The sequence below is a fragment of the Schistocerca americana genome, chromosome 2 (assembly GCF_021461395.2).
Source record: "Schistocerca americana isolate TAMUIC-IGC-003095 chromosome 2, iqSchAmer2.1, whole genome shotgun sequence".
Taxonomy (NCBI): Eukaryota; Metazoa; Arthropoda; class Insecta; order Orthoptera; family Acrididae; genus Schistocerca; species Schistocerca americana.
In genome coordinates, this window is record NC_060120.1 from 842134793 (window position 1) to 842155093 (window position 20301).

Genomic DNA, 20301 nt, shown 5'->3' on the forward strand with positions numbered 1-20301 from the left:
TGCAGCAGCAAGTCGTATACTCCTAGCTCACTCAATTGTTACATAGTTTAATTCTTCATTTCTTTGCGTGTTTTTGGTACTTGCATTGTTTAATTCATAAATTTCGGGCGTATTATAGTATTTGAGAATTGTAGCATCGCGTTTTAGTACCTGAATAGCGTAAAATCGCGTAGTCTCCTTCCGCCGCTGAGCAGTGTGTCAGCAGTGTGCAAGTAGCAGCATTACTGCATTTACTAGGCAATCTTGTATTTTAATAACCGTTTAAATTTTGTGTCGATTTGTTTGCGCTCTCTGTAGATTAGTTCAGACGTTCTTTGCACAACAGTTTTTAGCATGGATAGGGACTGTAACTGCTGTGTTCGGATGCGGGCTGAGTTGGCATCCCTTCGCGCCCAGCTTCAGGCAGTGTTGACTTCGGTCACACAGCTTGAGGCTGTTGCCAATGGGCATCACTGTGGGGGTCCAGATGGGGGTTTGTCGGGGACAGCCAGCTCGTCCCACGCATCCCCCGATCAGACTACGACTGTGGTTGCCTGGGATACTGCCCGCATTGAGGCAGATCCCTCACCTGTGGTAGAGTGGGAGATCGTCTCAAGGTGTGGCAGGGGGCGAAAGACATTCCGGAGGGCTGAACGGAAGGCCTCTCCAGTTTGTCTGACGAACCGGTTTCAGGCTCTGTCTCAGGCTGATACTGATCTTCGGCCTGACATGGCTGCTTGTCCTGTTCCAGAGGTTGCCCCTCAGTCTGCAAGATCCGGGCGGTCGCAGAGGGTGGGCTTACTGGTAGTTGGGAGCTCCAACGTCAGGCGCGTAATGGGGCCCCTTAGGGATATGGCAGCAAGAGAGGGGAAGAAAACCATTGTGCACTCCATGTGCATACCGGGGGGAGTCATTCCAGATGTGGAAAGGGTCCTTCCGGATGCCATGAAGGGTACAGGGTGCACCCATCTGCAGGTGGTCGCTCATGTCAGCACCAATGATGTGTGTCGCTATGGATCGGAGGAAATCCTCTCTGGCTTCCGGCGGCTATCTGATTTGGTGAAGACTGCCAGTCTCGCTAGCGGGATGAAAGCAGAGCTCACTATCTGCAGCATCGTCGACAGGACAGACTGCGGACCTTTGGTACAGAGCCGAGTGGAGGGTCTGAATCAGAGGCTGAGACGGTTCTGCGACCGTGTGGGCTGCAGATTCCTTGATTTGCACCATAGGGTGGTGGGGTTTCGGGTTCCGATGGATAGGTCAGGAGTCCACTACACGCAACAAGCGGCTACACGGGTAGCAGGGGTTGTGTGGCGTGGGCTGGTCGGTTTTTTAGGTTAGATGGCTTTGGGAAAGTACAGAAAGGGCAACAGCTTCAACGGGTGCGGGGCAAAGTCAGGACATGCGGGGACCAAGCAGCAATCGGTATTGTAATTGTAAACTGTCGAAGCTGCGTTGGTAAAGTATCGGAACTTCAAGCACTGATAGAAAGCACTGAAGCTGAAATCGTTATAGGTACAGAAAGCTGGCTGAAGCCAGAGATAAATTCTGCCGAAATTTTTACAAAGGTACAGACGGTGTTTAGAAGGATAGATTGCATGCAACCGGTGGTGGAGTGTTCGTCGCTGTTAGTAGTCATTTATCCTGTAGTGAAGTAGAAGTGGATAGTTCCTGTGAATTATTATGGGTGGAGGTTACACTCAACAACCGAGCTAGGTTAATAATTGGCTCCTTTTACCGACCTCCTGACTCAGCAGCATTAGTGGCAGAACAACTGAGAGAAAATTTGGAATACATTTCACATAAATTTTCTCAGCATGTTATAGTCTTAGGTGGAGATTTCAATTTACCAGATATAGACTGGGACAGTCAGATGTTTAGGATGGGTGGTAGGGACAGAGCATCGAGTGACATTATACTGAGTGCACTATCAGAAAATTACCTCGAGCAATTAAACAGAGAACTGACTCGTGGAGAAAACATCTTGGACCTACTGATAACAAACAACCCAAACTTTTGGACTCTGTATATGCAGAACAGGGAATCAGTGATTAGAAGGCAGATTTCAGACTACCTAACAGATCAAAACTAAAATTTCTGTTCCGACACTGACAATGTTGAGTGCTTATGGAAAAGGTTCAAGTCAATCGTAAAATGCGTTTTAGACAGGTACGTGCCGAGTAAAACTGTGAGGGACGGGAAAAACCCATCGTGGTACATCAACAAAGTTAGGAAACTACTGCGAAAGCAAAGAGAGCGTCACTCCAAGTTTAAACGCAGCCAAAACCTCTCAGACAAACAGAAGCTAAATGATGTCAAAGTTAGCGTAAGGAGGGCTATGCGTGAAGCGTTCAGTGAATTCGAAAGTAAAATTCTATGTACCAACTTGACAGAAAATCCTAGGAAGTTCTGGTCTTACGTTAAATCAGTATGTGGCTCGAACAGCACATCCAGACACTCCGGGATGATGATGGCATTGAAACAGAGGATGACACGCGTAAAGCTGAAATACTAAACACCTTTTTCCAAAGGTGTTTCACAGAGGGAGACCGCACTGCAGTTACTTCTCTAAATCCTCGCACAAACTAAAAAATGGCTGACATCGAAATAAGTGTCCAAGGAATAGGAAAGCAACTGGAATCGCTCAACAGAGGAAAGTCCACTGGACCTGACGGGATACCAATTCGATTCTACACAGAGTACGCGAAAGAACTTGGCCCCTTTCTAACAGCCATGTACCGCAAGTCTCTAGAGGAACGGAAGGTTCCAAATGATTGGAAAAGAGCACAGGTAGTCCCAGTCTTCAAGAAGGGTCGTCGAGCAGATGCGCAAAACTATAGACCTATATCTCTGACGTCGATCTGTTGTAGAATTTTAGAACATGTTTTTTGCTCGAGTATCATGTCGTTTTTGGAAACCCAGAATCTACTATGTAGGAATCAACATGGATTCCGGAAACAGCGATCGTGTGAGACCCAACTTGCTTTATTTGTTCATGAGACCCAGAAAATATTAGATACAGGCTCCCAGGTAGATGCTATTTTTCTTGACTTCCCGAAGGCGTTCGATACAGTTCCACACTGTCGCCTGATAAACAAAGTAAGAGCCTACGGAATATCAGACCAGCTGTGTGGCTGGATTGAAGAGTTTTTAGCAAACAGAACACAGCATGTTGTTATCAATGGAGAGACGTCTACAGACGTTAAAGTAACCTCTGGCGTGCCACAGGGGAGTGTTATGGGACCATTGCGTTTCACAATATATATAAATGACCTAGTAGATAGTGTCGGAAGTTCCATGCGGCTTTTCGCGGATGATGCTGTAGTATACAGAGAAGTTGCAGCATTAGAAAATTGTAGCGAAATGCAGGAAGATCTGCAGCGGATAGGCACTTGGTGCAGGGAGTGGCAACTGACCCTTAACATAGACAAATGTAATGTATTGCGAATACATAGAAAGAAGGTTCCTTTATTGTATGATTATATGATAGCGGAACAAACACTGGTAGCAGTTACTTCTGTAAAATATCTGGGAGTATGCGTGCAGAGCAATTTGAAGTGGAATGATCATATAAAATTAATTGTTGGTAAGGCGGGTACCAGGTTGAGATTCATTGGGAGAGTCCTTAGAAAATGTAGTCCATCAACAAAGGATGTGGCTTACAAAACACTCGTTCGACCTATACTTTAGTATTGCTCATCAGTGTGGGATCCGTACCAGATCGGGTTGACGGAGGGGATAGAGTAGACCCAAAGAGGAGCGGCGCGTTTCGTCACAGGGTTATTTGGTAACCGTGATAGCGTTACGGAGATGTTTAACAAACTCAAGTGGCAGACTCTGCAAGAGAGGCGCTCTGCATCGCGGTGTAGCTTGCTCGCCAGGTTTCGAAAGGGTGCATTTCTGGAAGAGGTATCGAATATATTGCTTCCCCCTACTTATACTTCCCGAGGAGATCACGAATCTAAAATTAGAGAGATTAGAGCGCGCACGGAGGCTTTCAGACAGTCGTTCTTCCCGCGAACCATACGCGACTGGAACAGGAAAGGGAGGTAATGACAGTGGCACGTAAAGTGCCCTCCGCCACACACCGTTGGGTGGCTTGCGGAGTATAAATGTAGATGTAGATGTAGAGACGCTCAGTAGCTCGGTACGGGCTTTTGTTGAAGTTTCGAGAACATACCTTCTCCGAGGAGTCAAGCAGTATATTGCTCCCTCCTACGAATATCTCACGAAGAGACCATGAGGATAAAATCAGAGAGATTAGAGCCCACACAGAGGCATACCGACAATCCTTCTTTCCACGAACAATAGAATAGAATAGAATAGAATAGAAGGGAGAACCGATAGGGGTACTCAAGGTACCCTCCGCCACACACCGTCAGGTGGCTTGCGGAGAATGGGTGTAGATGTGTATGTAGATGTAGATGTAGAACCTGAACTCTGAACACAGTGCACTGGGCAACAATGCTGAAAGGTGAAACTTCCTGGCAGATTAAAACTGTGTGCCGGACCGAGACTCGAACTCGGGACCTTTGCCTTTCGCGGGCAAGTGCTCTACCAACTGAGCTACCTGAGCACGTCTCACACCCCGTCCTCACAGCTTTACTTCCGCCAGTACCTCGTCTCCTACCTTCCAAACTTTACAGAAGCTCTCCTGCGAACCTTGCAGAACTAGCGCTCCTGAAAGAAAGGATATTGCGGAGACATAGCTTAGCCACAGACTGGGGGATGTTTCCAGAATGAGATTTTCACTCTGCAGCGGAGTGTGCGCCATTATGAAACTTCCCCCGTCCTCACGGGGGCGTGAGTCGTGCTTGGATAGCTCAGTTGGTAGAGCACTTGCCCACGAAAGTCAAAGGTCCCGAGTTGAGTCTCGGTCCGGCACACAGTTTTAATCTGCCAGAAAGTTTCATATCAGCGCACACTCCGCTGCAGAATGAAAATCTCATTCTGGAAATACTGAAAGGAGGTTCTTGAGCTTATGGAAGTAAGTTCCACAAATCCCGTCAGTCCAAAAATTTTGTGACTGGATTAATAAAAAATAGAGAAAAGTTAAGATAGTGGTTTAAGCACTTCAGGAGTTCTACGTAGTCTCCCCCCAAATGAGTACCATGCACAGAATGTTCATATGGCTGTGTGAAACCATTAGAAAAATTATCCTGTGGAATATTATTCATTTCACACATGACATTGCTTTGAGAGTCAGTTATGTTGTAAAGTGTTGATCCTTCATATGAGCTTCTGCATTTTGTCATAGGCTCATATTGATAACACAGTTGTGTCACCTGTGTTGATATTTTTTCCAAAAAATAATTGCCTGCATTTTGCATTTCAATCAAGTCCCCATGTCATATTTTTTGTTTGGGGGTGAAGGTGCAGGCCAAACTTAGCACAAATTTCTCTCATCTTCAAATCATCTGGAAGAATGTCTTAAACACCTGATTTAAAGATGTTCTTCATTGTAATTTGTGACATGACAACATTGATACACTATTGCCATACATCCACTATTAAACACTGCCTGCTCACAACTGGTTGGCTGAATGCCTGTCTTTTGTTTACACTTGTTACCACCATACTTTCTACACTGATATTGGTTGGACACAGGAATAAAATTGTTTGCTAAACTTTTTGTATAGATGGTGTTTATAAGAATGAGATTAAAAATAAAAGTTTCTTATTAATTTTACTACTGAAATTGAAATTTTACTGAAAGAAATTTGTAATTATTGTTTCAGCACCAAGCCACAACAGTGACAGCATTAATCAAGTGAAAGACACTTGATGTAGTTAAGTCTATTATTTGCAATTAAACATGTCATAGTTCTAGGCAGTCTGTAAGTTCAATTACTTGCAATGTCTTTCCAGCATTGTGCAACAGTACTGGTAGTCTATTTCTTTTTTTGGCAGTCCTGGAAGATACTTCCAGAATTCTGTTTGGTGGCCCACATTTGTGTGGGAGGAATGGTGTTGTCAGACAGCTCCCTACCTATTCTGATATTGTACTCCAGTAAATTTTCTGAAATAAAGTTTATAATGCACAGACTCAGTAATTTACAGTGATGATGAATGGTTAAATATATATTATAAATAATGTATTTCCAGCAAACATATATTTTATGTAAAAGCAATTCTGAACCATTGCTCCAGCTTTAAGATCAGATGGTAAAATGTTCTTCCAACAAGTCTCTGAAGCTACAGGGGTTGTTTCACAAGATGGCAACAGTCTTTTCCTTTATTTTATGCAGAAAATGGTGGCCTTCTTTACTTTCAAGACCAGTGCCCACAGAGTCAATGCTCCCTAGGTGTTGTGAGCTGAATTGGCATGTAATTCTGTAGGGAGTCTCCAAAACAGCATCAGAAATTTTGCATATAAAGGCAGGTCAGGTGGAGCTGGTGCCGCATCCTCCTTCGCCAGTTTGTGGTGAAGAACCCCAGCTGGATGCAATGGATTTGCCCACTTGCAGCGTTGAGCCTTTGCGTTTGTCAAACTTCAGCCACTTCTGTTTCACAAAGGATCCACCCTCATGTGTCTTTCACCACTCACTGCACCCATGAAGAAATGCTCTCATTGGTCGTCTTTCAACCTACTTATTTACATTAATATTTTAAACCACAGGTGGCAACCGGTGGCCCGTGGGCCAGATCCAGCCTGAAATTGATTTCAATCAGGCCTGTGAATGATATCCGTGGGAGAGGGCAAGGCACTCATACTGTGCTCCACCAAGGATGCATTTTCTGGTATTCCTGCCAATACTCGGCTAGGCTCAGCACAGGTTTGCAGCTCATGCTGCAGACTAGTGAAAGTCTTGCTTAAAGACTCAAACAGAACACAGCCTGGTGACACATCTAAGGCCATGGTGCTTAACAAACTAGTTCTCTGTTGTCAGTTCATGCGTGAAGTTCTGTGCTAGTTATTTCTTAATTTTGTGCGAGTGTCAAGTTTATTCACAAAATGGTTGGTGTTAAGAAGAGGAAAGTAAATGATGAATATCATCAGTTCCAGGAAAAATCAACTGAGGATTACTTCTTCACATGTACAGCAATAATAAACCTGTTTGCTTATTGTGTAGTGAATCATTATCTGTTGTAAAAGAATATAACATGAAAAGGCAATTTTCTTTGAAACACACTGCTCAACAACAGCTAACAGGATGACTGCGGAAAGAGCAAATTAAGTTATTAATTTCCAATTTGGACAAATGGGGACACAGTGTGACAGTTTGGTTAAAGCTATTTTTATAGTGAGCAGAAACATTGACAAGCCATTAAAGCATTTTTCTGAAGGCGAATTTGTGGAGGAGTGCCTTTGGATGTTGCAGATGTACCATGTCCTGATTTTTTTTAAAAAAAAAAAAAAAAAAAAAAAAAAAAAAAAAAAAAGTTTGAACAAATAAGTTTGTCATGATGAACAGTAGTTTGTTGAACTGGGTTGATGGCTGGTGACATTAAAAAAAGTTTGCATGATCGTGCTGCCACATTCAAAGCATTTTCCATTGCTTTGGACGAGAGCACTCATTTGTCAGACACAGCTCAATTAACCATTTTTGTTCGTGGTGTAGATGTGGACTTCAAAATAACAGAAGAATTACTAGCATTATAGTCATCAAAAGGAGCCACTGCTGGTGAAGATGTTTTTCATGAAATTGGTGTGAGCAGTTTTGGCCTTTCTGTGCAGTGTAAACAACATATGATTTGTGCATACAATTAGAAATGATACAAATTTCACATAAATGTCAGGAGGCCCTCACAGTTGCACTACTATTGTCAGTATGTCAATATAATGACCATCTGAGGGTGAATGTTATCTTATTGTTAATACTATAAATATCGAGCAACTGTACTGATGTCATCCAAAATATTCTCAGTATTACCAACATGTGTTGTGTGTGAGGACAATTATTATCAGTTTGACAAATTGTCATTCTGTTCACATGTTTACAGTTCTTTCTTACATAAACATTAGCAGCTAGTCTTGACTGTTATGGACATATTAGAACACTACAGCTGTTGAAATTGTGGGTAATTTATAATGAATTAGTGGCAATCAGTTATTTTTATAGGAATTTATTTCTCCATGATGACATTTCAAGTAGCCTGGCATCCCATCTTCATATAATTTCATTTATTTACATGTCATGAGCATAGTTTCTTTACTAACAGAGTTGCAGAATTTTCCAATGGAAGTTTTAAACCAGTCATTGCAAAAAGTCATAGAAAAAGATGCATTGTTTACGACACACAAATAAATGAAAATGTGACCAATGGATGAACGTAAAGTTACATTCAACAGTGTTATTTTCGTATCATAATTTGTTGGTGTGGCTTGTTGGGAAAAAGAAGTGTCATTCATATCAGTCCGTTACCCCTTAAATACTAATGTCACAGGCCCATTAGTTTTGATCTTGTGTTAGGAGCACTGCTGCCATGTAATGTGGCCTGCGAGCTGAAATGTGTGTGTGAATCCAGCCCGTAGGTCACCAAAGTTTGCCCATGCCCATTTTAGACCCTTGCGTGATTCAGAATAGCACAAAATTTATTCTAAATGTTATTTGTCTAAAATAAAAATAAAATATTAGTTAGTAATAAATGCAACAGTGTAATAGTCTATACAATAACATAAAAGATTCCTGTTTGGTACAATATCTGAGAAGCAAATTCAATGGCCATCTTTGTACCCTGCAACAGTACTGCACCATATTTGACAATGAGGAAAAACACTTGTCAAAGTAGAGTAGAATAGTTCTTCTGGAAATGAGCTTAACCAAAGATAATAATGTAGAGCATAATTTACAGAACTTCAATAAAGTCATGACACTATAAACTATCTATGCTCAAGCCCAGGGGGCAAGGGGAGCTGCAGGTTGCCCCTGCATCTCAGGGAAAGGAAAAAAAAAGAATATAGTGTAGGCAGGTGTTTTTCTTTTAAGCAAATGATTTAAAAGATGGTTTTATGTAGGTTTCCAACAGGATTGGAACCGGAACTTTGTTATGGCTATTACAAGTCACCATTCATCTTCCAAAATATTAAAAGTGCTCCATACCCCAAGGTCTAACCTCCCCCCCCCCCCCCCCCCTTGCCCCCTCACAAACCTTTGTATGGACACCCATGCTATGAATGCATCAACTTCACGCTCACCCTCTATGTCTTTGTTTCAAGTGTAAAAGACTTGAAGCATCCATATTTGTACCCTGCAACAGTACTGCACCGTATTTGACAACGAGGAAAAACACTTGTCAAAGCAGAGTAGAATAGTTCTTCTGGAAATGAGCTTAACCAAAGATTGAGGATTTTGTTAACACTATACATGGATATTCATGATTATGAAATACAAGTAAGGTTAAACATTGATAGAAAAATGCATGTGATAGCTTTGTGTCACAAAAATGCACTACACCAACAAAACTTTTATTCATTGTGTTGCACAATTACATCAACAGAATCCTTCAGTTATAAAGATTTACAACAGTTTGAACACTTTGGTAGCTACAGCTTTTACAGTACTGATGATTCTTTTTTTGTGCAAGCCTTTCATTCCAATCTTTATAAGCACTTCATAATTTCATATTTTTTACTCCAGCTGAGCAGGTGATTGCTAAAACATTTTGTTCCATTGTTGATTGATTCTACCAAGCAGCAACAAATAAGCAAGTGATAATGCACATAAATTTCTTTGGTCTTAAAGGAGTATCTCTGTCTACTGTGATACTGATAGTGATCTCAGGTTTTGTAAGCTTTATAGGTTCTTGTAAATAACTACCACAAAGCGAATTAATATTTTCCCTAAGATTTTAGAAAAAAATAAAATATCATGAAATCAAAGGAAACAACAAAGTCATGCTTTTGCATCAGTTACAGTAACAAAAAAACTTTTTTTTTCAGGAGAATGGCTCTCAAAGGACTTCATGTTGTTGAGCTGGCTGGTCTTGCTCCAGCGCCATTCTGTGGTATGATTCTGGCTGAATTTGGAGCTACAGTTGTCAGAATAGATAAGGTATTATTGCTAACATTATTTATCCATTATTCCATACCTCAGTTCATAACGACTCAATAAATATTTATTAATGCAGGTCAGTGATGGAAATGTATTTGATTGCATAGCAAATGGAAAGAAGTCAGTAGCAATTGACATAACTCATCCTAAAGGAGCAGCAATTTTCAGACACTTATGCAAAACTGCAGATGTTCTGGTAGAACCATATAGAAAAGGTATGTACTGTATACATTAAGTAGCATTAAAAAATCATCCATGATATAATTTTTCACCTGTTCATATCAACAGAATCAGTGATTGTTATATTTATAAATACAAAGTATTATATTGCCCATTTACTTATCCATGCTGTGAACAGCACAAGCACAAACAGAGTGAGGTGAAGCAGTGGTTAATGCACTGGACTTGCATTCTAGAGGATGATGGTTCAGATCTGCATCTGGCCATCAAGATTTGAGTTTTCTGTGATTTTACTACATTGCTCCAGGTAAATTCCAGGGTGGTTCCTTTGAAAGAGCACAGATGATTTCCTTCATCATCACTGAAACATCCCAAGCTTGTGCCCCATTTTTAATGATGGACCTTGGTGTTGATGAAGCATTAAATCCTTATCTTCTTTTTATAAAAGCCCAATGTCTAAGGTGATCAGATTTTGCTATAAAACTCATAAAAGTTTTGTCATATTCAGTGAACACTTTCACAAAAATATGAAAAAGGGAAATACTTATGAATAGTTGATTGATGTGTGGTGCCGACACACACTCAACAGCCAGGGACTTAACTACCTTATGAGCTAACACTCCATTTATTGAGTAAGAACACATACTCACACTTACAATTGTGTGATCAAGGATTTACTGTAATTATTTAAGCGCCGAACAAACACACACCGAAGACACCACTTAGCTTTGGATTTCTTGTTTGAACTGGTTGAAATAATTGTGAAAAATAATGCTATCTGTAGTTTTATCATAGGTGTACAGTCATTTTTTAATTCTACAGGAAAAAACATATACATATGGCCACTGTCAACTATCAAATTTTTGTTGGTTCCGCCCATGTATAATGGGCAGTCATAAAGCTTAATCAACACTTAAAAAATAGTTATTTAATTATTTTTTGTTTGTTTGTAGGTACATGTCTACAGGCATGGTACACAATGGAATCACCAAAACAAAAAACTGTAGCATCCCAATATAGTAGCCAAAACAAAATGGCACAACCCACCTCTGTTTTGTCAATGGTCTGTGCTATTATATTTTGGCTCCTCCAGAGGCCTGCTGTGGTGCTTTGGTGTGGGGATTTCAATGTGTACCAGAACTGTTGACATGTACATGCAAACAGACAAAAAATTAATAATGTAACTTTTTTTTTCAAGGCGATAACTTTGAATTAATGACTATCCCTCTTACTTGCTGGGCAGGAAATACTGTGTTTATTTTGTACATGCATCATATCTTATTGTATTAGCTATGTCATCTTTACACAGTTTTAAACAAAATATTGTAATACTTCTCCTCCGGGCACTGTGGACAAGAGGGGGCCCTTAAGCCATAACTGGTATAACTCTGTCTGCCTGTCTCTCTCTCTCTCTCTCTCTCTCTCTCTCTCTGTGTGTGTGTGTGTGTGTGTGTGTGTGTGTGTGTGTGTGTGTGTATTCTTTGTTTGTTTCATGCATCATTTGCATGATAAACCTTAATGATGTGGAATGAGTCATTTTACATACATACCGAAACTTAAGTTTTAAATATGGCTACATTTTGAACATTTATAAAATTATTGTTCTTGTTTTTAAAAAAAAAAAAATCTGTAGATGTGAGTTAATAATTCCTAACAACCACCTTTTACATGTTACAGTAATAGAAACTATTTTGCAGAATAGAAGGAATTTTCTAAGAGAAACTTCTTTAGTGTGTTTCGAAATTTTGCTTTATCTGTTAGACATTTTATATCTCTGGATAAATTATCAAAGATTTATGTTGCAGCACAAAGGGTCTATTTTATTCTAGAAACAATCTTAATGTGGAGTAATGAATATCATTTTTCTTCTGGTATTGTAGTTATGTACATCATTGTTTCTTTTGAACTGCAGTGGATGATTTACAACAAACTTTGTGAGGGAATAAATATGGTGTGAAGCACTTGTCAGACTGACCAACTCCTGAAACAATGTCTACCTGACGATCATGGGTGTGCACCACATATTACTCTTACAGCACATTTTTGAGCAATGAAGACTTTAAGAAAGAAAGACGAGTTGCCCCAGAACATAATTCCAGATGTCACTATTGACTGAAAATATACGAAATATGTCTACTTACTGATTTGTCTCTTCCCAAGATTTGCAATGATTCTAATTGCAAATGTGGCTGAACTAAGTTGTTTTAGGAGTTCCAAAATGTGCTTTTTCCATTTTAAATTCTCACCAACATGAACATATTAGAATTTTGAAGTTTTCACCCTATTTATTATTTCCTCACCATTTGTTGCACTTATCATTGGTGTGGTACCCCTAAATGTGCAGAACTGAATATCTTGTGTCCATTTGAAATTGAGGGTGAGATCATTCACAGAAAACCAGTCAGTGATACTTTTAAGAACATTGTTTACTAACCGTTTCTTCTGTTTCTGCATGTATCCTTGGACTGATTACAATACTAGTGTCATCTGCAAGGACTAATTCTACTTGTATATTAAGCAGAAGATCATTTACATATATGAGGAACAATAGTGGGCCTAAGATTGAGCCTTGGAGAACCCCATATGTGATTTCCTTCCAATGAGAGTATTGTCCATGGTCTGCATTGGTTGAAATACGAAGTACAACTTTGACAATGGGCATTCGGTGTGATTTGTTGCATGAATTTTTAAGCATCTGACTGCATTTCCTCACAGCATGTGTGCATTAATTTATTAGGACTCTGTTACTTTAAGTTTTTTTACTGAGAATACAACAATTTTGTCTAGTTCATGTGTCCACAAAAGTCTCTGTTAATAGTGCAGTGCAGTTTATCATTAAAAAGAGAATTATCTTGTATACGTACAAACTAGGTAGAGTTGATAATTTAAATTCTTTACACTTATATTCACAGGATTCTTGAAGTTTTAGTTTCCCTATGCATCTGATGGTTTTCTTTTGAAGTTTTAAAATGCTCATAATACATTCATCTGGTATTCCTCCCCAACTGGTATACAGTACAATGCGCATGGAAAGATAAGCCTGTAGTAAAATTTAAATAATGTTTTTGTATCCATTACAGAGGACATTTTCTTTTAAAAATATGTTTATACTTCATTTGGAGTGGATCATGGAAATGTCGTTTTTCCTCATCAGAAATTTGTCACATCTTTCCCAAGAACCTATTACAATCCACTCTTATGTCTGTACCCCCAATGCTAAGAATAAGATACTCTGAGTTGTTGGTCTGGTTTGTTCAAAACTTTGTGCATGCTGTTTTCTTTTTATTTATGAATAGGTTATTTTCTCTGAAATACTTTGTGTCATTTGTATTTCCTCACTGGCTCATCTCTCTCTAGTTCTTTTACTGTCACTACACACTAGTAGAGTTGTCATGGGCATACATGATCACCGTGCCATTTACTAGGCATATCACTTACATAAGAGTAAGGGTAGAGATCCTAGTACTGAACCCTGAGCTACTCCATATATTACCTCAAAAAAATCAGAATAAACACTTTTTCAAAATCACCAGAGTTATGGCTTTATTTTTCGGTGCTGCTGTATATTTTCAAGGAAAGTTTAAATGTTGGAAGAATTAACTCTCATGCCATAGCAGAGCATATCTCTCTCGAAGAATTCTCTAATAGACACAGTTGAAAACTCTGGGAAGATCTAATTGTACACTGGATACTTTCCTCTGACCTAGAGCTTCAGTACATGGTAAATTTTTTAAGGTGATCATGAAATTATCTATTTTACTATTTTTAGACTGTACATGTACCCATCTCACATTTTGAAGCAACTATATTACCTGTTAGTTACTATTTTTTTATAAACTGGGTGAGGATCCAGTGCCATGTTACAGTTTACTCTTGGCAGAATTAGTTTTATGGTCAGATAAGCCAATGGTGATATTGTGCAGTCACTTGCATGTTTCGTAGATCGTAATTGTAACCACTCACTATGATATGAAATGAATCAGTTTCATGATTATAATATACATTCTCTCTCTCTCTCTCTCTCTAATAGGAAAAGTAATGTATGTCCAAAATCTGATATTGTCCATAATGCAAATGATGCAGAGCCTACATGTTAAGATGATCTGTAATATGTGACACATTTTAAGATTCTTATGAATATAAATACCTAAGAATTTAGAATAATCTGTTTCACTATTTGTTCACTCCATTGTATTGTTTATAATGATGTGGTCAGGTGTTGTGCATTACTGAACTGCATGTATTGTCCAGGGACACTCCACTTGTATATAACCAGTTACTAAAAACAAAGATGATAAAGCTTACCAAACGAAAGCGTTGGTATGTTGATAGAGACACTAACAAACACAAACACACACACACAAAATTCAAGCTTTTGCAACCCATGGTTGCTTCATCAGGAAAGAGAGAAAGGGAGGGAAAGACGAAAGGATGTGGGTTTTAAGGGAGAGGGTAAGAAGTCATTCCAGTCCTGGGAGCGGAAAGACTTACCTTAGGGAGAAAAAGGGACAGGTATACAGTCGCCCATGCACACACACACACACACACACACACACACACACACACACACACACACACACACACACACATACATACAGACACAAGCAGACATATGTAAAGGCAAAGAGTTTGGGCAGAGATGTCAGTCGAGGCAGAAGTACAGAGGCAAAGATGTTGTTGAATGACAGGTGAGGTATGAGCGGCGGCAACTTGAAATTAGTGGAGGTTGAGGCCTGGTGGGTAATGGGAAGAGAGGATATATTGAAGGGCAAGTTCCCATCTCCAGAGTTCTGATAGGTTGGTGCTAGTGGCAAGTATCCAGATAACCCAGACGGTGTAACACTGTGCCAAGATGTGCTGGCCGTGCACCAAGGCATGTTTAGCCACAGGGTGATCCTCATTACCAACAAACACTGTCTGCCTGTGTCCATTCATGCGAATGGACAGTTTGTTGCTGGTCATTCCCATATAGAAAGCTTCACAGTATAACAGGTCAGTTGGTAAATCACGTAGGTGCTTTCACATGTGGCTCTGCCTTTGATTGTGCACACCTTCTGGGTTACAGGACTGGAGTAGGTGGTGGTGGTGGTGGGAGGGTGCATGGGACAGGTTTTACACTGGGGGCGGTTACAAGGATAGGAGCCAGAGGGGTAGGGAACATGGTTTGAGGATTTCATAGGGATGAACCAAGAGGTTACGAAGGTTAGGTGGACAGCGGAAAGACACTCTTGGTGGAGTGGGGAGGATTTCATGAAGGATGGATCTCATTTCAGGGCAGGATTTGAGGAAGTTGTATCCTTGCTGGAGAGCCACATTCAGAGTCTGATCCAGTCCCAGAAAGTATCCTGTCACAAGTGGGGCTTTTTTGGGGTTCTTCTGTGGGAGGTTCTGGGTTTGAGGGGAAGAGGAAGTGGCTCTGGTTATTTGCTTCTGTACCAGGTCGGGAGGGTAGTTGTGGGATGCGAAAGCTGTTTTCAGGTTGTTGGAGTAATGGTTCAGGGATTCAGGACTGGGGCAGATTCGTTTGCCACGAAGACCTAGGCTGTAGGGAAGGGATTGTTTGATATGGAATGCTGGGCAGCTGTCATAATGGAGCTACTGTTGCTTGTTGGTGGGTTTGATGTGGATGGATGTGTGAAGCTGGCCATTGAACAGATGGAGGTCAACGTCAAGGAAAGTGGCATGGGATTTGGAGTAGGACCAGGTGAATCTGATGGAACCATAGGAGTTGAGGTTAGAGAGGAAATTCTGGAGTTCTTCTTCACTGTGAGTCCAGATCATGAAGATGTCATCAATAAATCTGTACCAAACTTTGGGTTGGCAGGCCTGGGTAACCAAGAAGGCGTCCTCTAAGTGACCCATAAATCTGTTGGTGTACGAGGGGGCCATCCTGGTACCCATGGCTGTTCCCTTTAGTTGTTGGTATATCTAGCCTTCGAAAGTGAAGAAGTTGTGGGTCAGGATGAAGCTGGCTAAGGTAATGAGGAAAGAGGTTTTAGGTAGGGTGGCAGGTGATCGGCATGAAAGTAAGTGCTCCATCACATTGAGGCCATGGACGTGCAGAATATTTGTGTATAAGGAAGTGGCTTCAATGGTTACAAGGATGGTTTCTGGGGGTAACAGATTGGGTAAGGATTCCAGGCGTTCGAGAAAGTGGTTGGTGTCTTTGATGAAGGATGGGAGACTGCATGTAATGGGTTGAAGGTGTGATCTACGTAGGCAGAGATACGTTCTGTGGGGGCTTGGTAACCAGCTACAATGGGGTGGCCAGGATGATTGGTTTTGTGAATTTTAGGAAGTAGGTAGAAGGTAGGGGTGAGGGGTGTCGGTGGGGTCAGGAGGTTGATGGAGTCACTTGAAAGGTTTTGTAGGGGGCTTAAGGTTCTGAGGATTCCTTGAAGCTCTGCCTGGACATCAGGAATGGGATTACCTTGGCAAACTTTGTATGTGGTGTTGTCTGAAAGCTGACGCAGTCCCTCAGCCACATACTCCCGACGATCAAGTACCACGGTCGTGGAACCCTTGTCCGCTGGAAGAATGATGATGGATCGGTCAACCTCCAGATCACAGATAGCCTGGGCTTCAGCTGTGGTGATGTTGGGAGTAGGATTAAGGTTGTTCAAGAGGGATTGAGAGGCAAGGCTGGAAGTGAGAAATTCCTGGAAGGTTTGGAGAGGGTGATTTTGAGGAAGAGGAGGTGGGTCCCACTGTGACGGAGGACGGAACTGTTCCAGGCAGGGTTCAATTTGGATAGTGTCTTAGGGAGTTGGATCATTAGGAGTAGGATTAGGATTATTTTTCTTCATGGCAAAGTGATATTTCCAGCAGAGAGTACGAGTGTAGGACAGTAAATCTTTGACGAGGGCTGTTTGGTTGAATCTGGGAGTAGGGCTGAAGGTGAGGCCTTTGGATAGGACAGAGGTTTCGGATTGGGAGAGAGGTTTGGAGGAAAGGTTAACTACTGAATTAGGGTGTTGTGGTTCCAGATTGTGTTGATTAGAATTTTGAGGTTTTGGGGGGAGTGGAGCTGGAAGTGGGAGATTGAGTAGATGGGAGAGACTGGGTGTGTGTGCAATGAGAGGAGGTTGAGGTTTGCTGGAAAGGTTGTGGAGGGTGAGTGAGTTGCCATTCCGGAGGTGGGAAACCAGGAGACTGGATAGTTTTTTGAGGTGGAGGGCGGCATGCTGTTCTAATTTGCGATTGGCCTGTAGGAGGATGCTCTGAACAGCCGGTATGGATGTGGGAGAGTAAAGATTGAGGACTTTTATTAAGGATAGGAGTTGACGGGTGTGTTCATTGGCTGAGTTGATGTGTAGGTGAAGGATTAGGCAGGTGAGGGCTATGGATTGTTCAGTTTGGAACTGGTATAGGGACTGATGGAAAGAAGGGTTACAGCCAGAGATGAGGCCTTTGGGGGTAATGTCAAATGTCAGACAAGCCTGAGTAAATAAAATATGCGAGTGTAATCTGGCTAGGGCGAAGGCATGTTTGTGGAGGGAAAGTAAATAAAACTTAATGGGGTTGTTATGGGGAGGTTGTGAGGGTGGCATGGTATTAGAAGGTGGAAAGTGTAACATGAGGCTGAAATGAATATGAAAATAAAAATATATGGGGAGAGATAAACGTGAACTACAAAGCAACTGGAGATCTGGTGTGAAAAAAGTTGAAAAGGTGTTGGTTAAAGCTGAGCTATGTTGATCCTGTGGTGAACTTGGGTTGGGAACACCCTGCACCCCTACCTTCTACCTACTTTCTAAAATTCACAAACCCAATCATCCCAGTCGCCCCATTGTAGCTGGTTACCAAGCCCCCACAGAACATATCTCTGCCTACGTAGATCAACACCTTCAACCCATTACATGCAGTCTCCCATCCTTCATCAAAGACACCAACCACTTTCTCGAACGCCTGGAATCCTTACCCAATCTGTTACCCCCAGAAACCATCCTTGTAACTATTGATGCCACTCCCCTATACACAAATATTCTGCATGTCCAGAGCCTCGCTGCGATGGAGCACTTCCTTTCATGCTGATCACCTGCCAGCCTACCTAAAACCTCTTTCCTCATTACCTTAGCCAGCTTCATCCTGACCTACAACTTCTTCACTTTCGAAGGCCAGACATACCAACAACTAAAGGGAACAGCCATGGGTACCAGGATGGCCCCCTCGTACACCAACAGATTTATGGGTCACTTAGAGGAAGCCTTCTTGGTTACCCAGGCCTGCCAACCCAAAGTTTGGTACAGATTTATTGATGACATCTTCATGATCTGGACTCACAGTGAAGAAGAACTCCAGAATTTCCTCTCCAACCTCAACTCCTTTGGTTCCATCAGATTCACCTGGTCCTACTCCAAATCCCATGCCACTTTCCTTGACGTTGACCTCCATCTGTCCAATGGCCAGCTTCACACATCCGTCCACATCAAACCCACCAACAAGCAACAGTAGCTCCATTATGACAGCTGCCACCCATTCCATATCAAACGGTCCCTTCCCTACAGCCTAGGTCTTCATGGCAAACGAATCTGCTCCAGTCCTGAATCCCTGAACCATTACACCAACAACCTGAAAACAGCTTTCGCATCCCGCAACTACCCTCCCGACCTGGTACAGAAGCAAATAACCAGAGCCACTTCCTCTTCCCCTCAAACCCAGAACCTCCCACAGAAGAACCCAAAAAGTGCCCCACTTGTGACAGGATACTTTCCGGGACTGGATCAGACTCTGAATGTGACTCTCCAGCAAGGATACAACTTCCTCAAATCCTGCCCTGAAATGAGATCCATCCTTCATGAAATCCTCCCCACTCCACCAAGAATGTCTTTCCGCTGTCCACCTAACCTTCGTAACCTCTTGGTTCATCCCTATGAAATCCCCAAACCATGTTCCCTACCCCTCTGGCTCCTATCCTTGTAACCGCCCCCAGTGTAAAACCTGTCCCATGCACCCTCCCACCACCACCACCACCTACTCCAGTCCTGTAACCCAGAAGGTGTACACAATCAAAGGCAGAGCCACATGTGAAAGCACCTACGTGATTTACCAACTGACCTGTTACACTGTGAAGCTTTCTATATGGGAATGACCAGCAACAAACTGTCCATTCGCATGAATGGACACAGGCAGACAGTGTTTGTTGGTAATGAGGATCACCCTGTGGCTAAACATGCGTTGGTGCATGCCCAGCACATCTTGGCACAGTGTTACACCGTCCGGGTTATCTGGATACTTCCCACTAACACCAACCTATCAGAACTCCGGAGATGGGAACTTGCCCTTCAATATATCCTCTCTTCCCGTTACCCACCAGGCCTCAACCTCCACTAATTTCAAGTTGCCGCCGCTCATACCTCACCTGTCATTCAACAACATCTTTGCCTCTGTACTTCCGCTTCGACTGACATCTCTGCCCAAACTCTTTGCCTTTACATATGTCTGCTTGTGTGTGTGTGTGTGTGTGTGTGTGTGTGTGTGTGTGTGTGTGCGTGCGTGCGTGCGTGTGCGCGTGCGAGTGTATACCTATCCCTTTTTCTCCCTAAGGTAAGTATTTCTGCTCCCGGGATTGGAATGACTCCTTACCCTCTCCCTTAAAACCCACATCCCTTCGTCTTTTCCTCTCCTTCCCTCTTTCCTGATGAAGCAACTGTGGGTTGCGAAAGCTTGAATTTTGTGTGTTGTTTGTGTTTGTGTTAGTGTCTCTATCAACATACCAATGCTTTCGTTTGGTAAGTTACATCATCTTTGATTTTAGATATATTTTTCCCACGTGGATTGTTTCCCTCTATTATATTTAACTAGTTACTAACTTTGAAGTGTCAGAATTAATAAAGAAATCATCAACTGAGGGATGGGTTGTAACACATATTTGGGTATCTGTGGTGGATGAATTTTCTAAATTATAACACACTCAAGTACTGAGTAGATTTTCATGATAGAAATTTTTGCATATGGAATCTATTAAAATCAATGCACATACTGGGTGAGCCCATATCCAGTGATTGATAGATGCAGATGATGATTAATCTGAGTAGTGCAATTTCTTCTATCTGTGTTTGTCATCACTTAAAGACTACATTAAATTGTAAGTTGACTCTTGATAGAATTCAACATCTTCTTCTCCTGTATTCAGTTCTTTAGACGT

General features: G+C 41.7%; 1 protein-coding gene across 6 annotated transcripts in view; it reads left to right on the forward strand.

The window, feature by feature from the left end:
* LOC124594907 (alpha-methylacyl-CoA racemase) overlaps positions 1–20301 on the forward strand; it is a 168592-nt gene that overhangs the window by 76942 nt on the left and 71349 nt on the right. For all 6 annotated transcript variants that reach the window (XM_047133385.1, XM_047133387.1, XM_047133381.1 and 3 more), the window contains 2 exons: positions 9863–9974; positions 10051–10189. In XM_047133385.1, coding sequence (XP_046989341.1) covers positions 9867–9974; positions 10051–10189 — 247 coding nt within the window. In that variant the 5' untranslated portion in view covers positions 9863–9866. The remainder of the gene's footprint in view (positions 1–9862; positions 9975–10050; positions 10190–20301) is intronic.